The sequence below is a fragment of the Cardiocondyla obscurior genome, unplaced genomic scaffold (assembly GCF_019399895.1).
Source record: "Cardiocondyla obscurior isolate alpha-2009 unplaced genomic scaffold, Cobs3.1 scaffold122_0_13576, whole genome shotgun sequence".
NCBI lineage: Eukaryota > Metazoa > Arthropoda > Insecta > Hymenoptera > Formicidae > Cardiocondyla > Cardiocondyla obscurior.
In genome coordinates, this window is record NW_027228861.1 from 3,946 (window position 1) to 8,062 (window position 4,117).

At 52.2% G+C, this 4,117-nt stretch overlaps 1 protein-coding gene across 1 annotated transcript; it reads left to right on the forward strand.

Annotated features, from left to right (window-relative positions):
• Nucleotides 1-1,330: 1,330 nt before the first annotated feature.
• On the forward strand, nt 1,331-2,293 carry LOC139113069 (uncharacterized). The gene has a single exon (XM_070673956.1). It carries the CDS (start codon nt 1,331-1,333, stop codon nt 2,291-2,293), a length of 963 nt encoding a protein of 320 aa, XP_070530057.1.
• Nucleotides 2,294-4,117: the final 1,824 nt, after the last annotated feature.

The following is a 4,117-nucleotide window of genomic DNA, read 5'->3' on the forward strand; positions in this document are numbered from 1 at the left end:
TGATGGAACAGCTCATTCCCCGAGCTTCCGTCGATGGGGCCCGGAAAAACGCCCCCGTGGCACCAACCCCGAAGGATGACACCAAGGGACGCCCGGTTCCCAGGGAGGGAATCAAGGGAAAAGAGCCCGTAAAGACGGGAAAAGTCGAGGGCCAAAGGCTTAAAGCCTCCTCTCCACTACCCAGCCGTCTATATCCAAACAGACAGTTGAAGATAAGAGGCCGGCAAGATGGCCTTCAACCCAAAGAGAACAAGGCTCTTGGGAAATCTGCCCCGCGTGACGCTGAGGCTGAGACATGGTCTCAAGTCGCTAAACGCGGAACAAATAAGAAGACCAAGCAGTTGCCGAAACCCACGGCTTCTGCTGCACCTACCAAACAAGGAAAGCAGAAGACACAGAAAGGCGGAAGGCTTGCCGCCAATACTGCTACAGCTGGCACTTCCATAGCCCAGCCCAAAGGACCAAGAAAAAGAAGAACGAAGAGAAGAAGAGTTCCCAGGACGTCAGCCGTCGTTCTTTCGGCCCCAGGAGAAGAGTACAACAAGCTGATGGCCGAAGTACGTTCCAAGATCAAGCTGGCAGATCTTGGGATCCAGGAAAAGGTTACAATGAGAACAACAGCCACAGGAGCACTTCTCATTCAGATCCCAGGATCTGAAAATGAGTGTAAGGCCGATGCTTTAGCCAGTGAAATGAAACAGGTACTGGCGCATAAGGAGAACGTTAAAGTCTCCCGCCCCGTCATCACTGCGGACATCCGCGTCTGGCCTCTCGAGCCTTCCATTTCAACAGAGGAAGTAATTGAGGCCATCGTCGACAAAGGAGCCTGCCAGCCCAGGGAAATTCATCCCGGAAACAAGAGAGAGTTAACCAATGGCATGAGTAGCCTTTGGCACCCGCTCGCTGCAGCGAAGAAAGCAGCAGCGGGAAATACGCTCGGAGTTGGGTGGACAAAGGTTAAAATAGCTTTGCTCGAACCTCGTCCACTCCGATGTTTTAGGTGCCTCGAGCGGGGCCATACGAAGGAAACTTGCCCGAACCCGATCGACAGGTCGGGCAAATGCTACAGATGTGCTGAACCAGGGCACACTGCCAGAGAGTGCACATCCGCACCCCGATGTCCAATATGTATGGACATTGGCAGGAAAGCGGACCATGTCTTGGGTAGCAAATCGTGCACTACCCAAAAGAAAGGAAATCCGGTGAGCAGAAAGGATAAGTCTGCTCCCACCGGACAGGCAGCAATGGAGATTGACGTACAACCTCCATCAGACGCGCTGCCTCAAAGAATTCGCTCTCAGGAGGAGGGAGCCCGGCCTTCAGTCTCTTAATGGCCCTCTCTCTACTCCAAGCAAACGTGTGCCACTCCCGCGCAGCACAGGACTTATTCCTACAAGTGCTTGCGGAGAGTGGCTGTACTCTAGGTGTTGTCTCGGAGCCTCATCGCATCCCGGAAAACCACCCATCGTGGATGCAAGACGACACAGGAACCGTGGCGCTTACGTGGCGATGGTGGCGAGGTGCACCTCCTTGTGCACCAATTGGACGAGGCCGTCGGTTCGCGGCGGTACACTGGGGCCCTGTGGCAGTGGTGGGTACATATTTACCACCATCGGGCTCTATCCAAGATTACGAAGGATGGCTGGAGGAAATTGGTGTCTTTATTGATGGACTTCAACCACTCCCTGTGGTGCTCGCGGGAGACTTTAACGCCTGGTCCACAACATGGGGTTCCCGACAAACCAACAGAAGAGGAAGAACATTAGAAGAATGGGCAGCTACGAGGAACCTGGTACTGCTAAACCAGGGGAATGTGCCCACGTGTGTGCGGCCGCGAGTCTATTATAGACTTAACATGGGCCACCCTGCGGCCGCCAACATGGTCCGAAAATGGAAAGTGGCCGACGATCTCGAACACCTGTCAGACCACAGGTACATCCTGTTAGAGCTCGGGGTCCGGGCCACACCCTCCCTGACAAAGAAATACTTCTCTTCAGAGAAAAGATGGGCTCTCAAAAAGTTAAGAGAGGACACGTTTGGAGCCTCTCTTGAGGTATCGTGCTGGAGTAGAGAGAGCCAGTTTCAAGACTCTAGACCCAGCATTGCGAAAGAAGTTGACTGGATGGAGGAGGCTGTTACAAGTGCCTGCGACGTCTCTATGCCGAGGGTCCGACGAACGCCGTTTCCTACTGGTGGAATGACGACATCGCGGAGTTGCGTCAAAAGGCCAATATACAACGACGGATTCTTACGCGCTGCCGAAGAAACTCCGAAAGAAGAGCTGCTGCGTTAGAAGACTATAAGACGGCAAGGATGGCTCTACGTGTGGCAATCAGAGAGTCCAAAGCAAGATCTTGGGAAGAACTTATTTCTGATCTAGACGAAGACCCGTGGGGACTGGCATATAAGGTGGTAACAAAAAAGTTAAGACCACCAGCTCCGTCGGTCACGGAGACATTGAGTCCGGTCTTTGTCAAAGAAGTGGTGGATACTTTGTTCCCCAAGGCATGTGTAAGGAATAGAGTCGGCGGCCTGTTTTCAGTCCAAGCTCTCGAGACAGAAGACCCAGAGTTCCCGGAAATAGAAGAGGAAGAGTTTTCTATAGGCAAAAGGAGTTTTAGCGGCAACACCGCACCTGGTCCAGATGGACTACACAAGAAGGTGTGGGCTCTCGCTCTTCCCAAAATCGGGAGAGCCTTCGAAATCTGCTAAGCAGATGTCTTCAGGAGGGCGTTTTCCAAGTCAATGGAAAAGCGCGAAACTTGTTCTCCTGAAAAAGAAAGGAAGGAAGAAGGCTTGCCGTCATCTTTCGACCAATATGTTTATTGGACGAGGCCGGAAAGCTTCTGGAAAGGATCATTGTAAATCGCCTCGTCCAGCATTTGAATAAAGTAGGCCCAAATCTGAGTAAGGCCCAATACGGTTTCGGGAGGACACTCAACGATAGACGCAATTCTGCATTTGAGGTCTCTTACAGAAGAGATAGTATCCCAGGGGGAGTAGCATTGGCTGTTAATAGACATATCAAATGCCTTCAACTCCATCCTGGGAAGTTATTGCATCGCTGCGGCGTCATAATGTGCCAATATATTTACAGGCGGCGATAGATAATTACTTCAGAGATAGGAATATTACTTATTTTAATAGAGATAAGCGGTTATGTAAAAGACCGCTGTACCGCGGGGTACCCCAAGGGTCCGTCCTAGGGCCTTTGCTGTGGAATTTGGGGTATAACGCGGTACTTTGTACGGCGCTACCCCCCCGCTGTCACACCATCTGCTACGCAGACGATACCTTGTGCTGGCCGGGGAGACAACTACCAAGAAGCACTTTGGAGAGCTGAAATCGCCGCAAAAATCATCTTTGCGGCAATTGAGAGACTGGGACTTAAAGCGGCCCCTGATAAAACCGAAGCCTTATGGTTTTTCGACAAGGCTCAAAGTCCGCCGCCAACGAATTGCGCCATACACATTGACGCTGCTCGCATTGTTCCCAAGCCTACTGTGAAATACTTGGGACTGTACTTGGACGGAAGATGGGCATTCCGCGAGCACTTCACAAGAATTGCGGAGAGGGTAACAACCTGTGCCACCGCCCTCAGGGGCATCTTACCTAATCTAGGAGGACCTAACGGGGCGGCAAGAAGATTGTACGCCAATACAGTGCGCGCCATAGCGATGTATGGTGCGCCTGTATGGGCAGAAGACTTAACAGCTGGCAGGGGAAGCCGTACTCTTTTAGAAAAAGCCTTCCACCCTGTCGCTGTTAGAACAATACGCGCATACCGCACGGTCTCACGTGCGGCGGCTGGAGTCTTGGCAGGCATTCCACCGCCTGATCTTACTGCGACAGAGTACTCCCGCATATTCAGTGCATCACGGAAGTTTGAGCGACGATACGGCGTGCGTCCTAGCACTAGCATCAAAGCGCGTATAAGGCGCTACTACCGCGAGAAGACAATAAAAGAGTGGAAAACACGCTTACGAGCCACTCTAGCATCAGAAGGTGGACGCGTACTTGAGGCCTTTGAGCCGGTACTTGAAGACTGGATCCAACGACACAAGAGGATGGGACTCTCTTTCCATGCGACGCAGCTCTTAACCGGACACGGTTGTTT

Excerpts from the sequence above, each read along its gene's own strand:
- LOC139113069 (XM_070673956.1), top strand. The coding sequence starts at position 1,331 with ATGGCCCTCTCTCTACTCCAAGCAAACGTGTGCCACTCCCGCGCAGCA.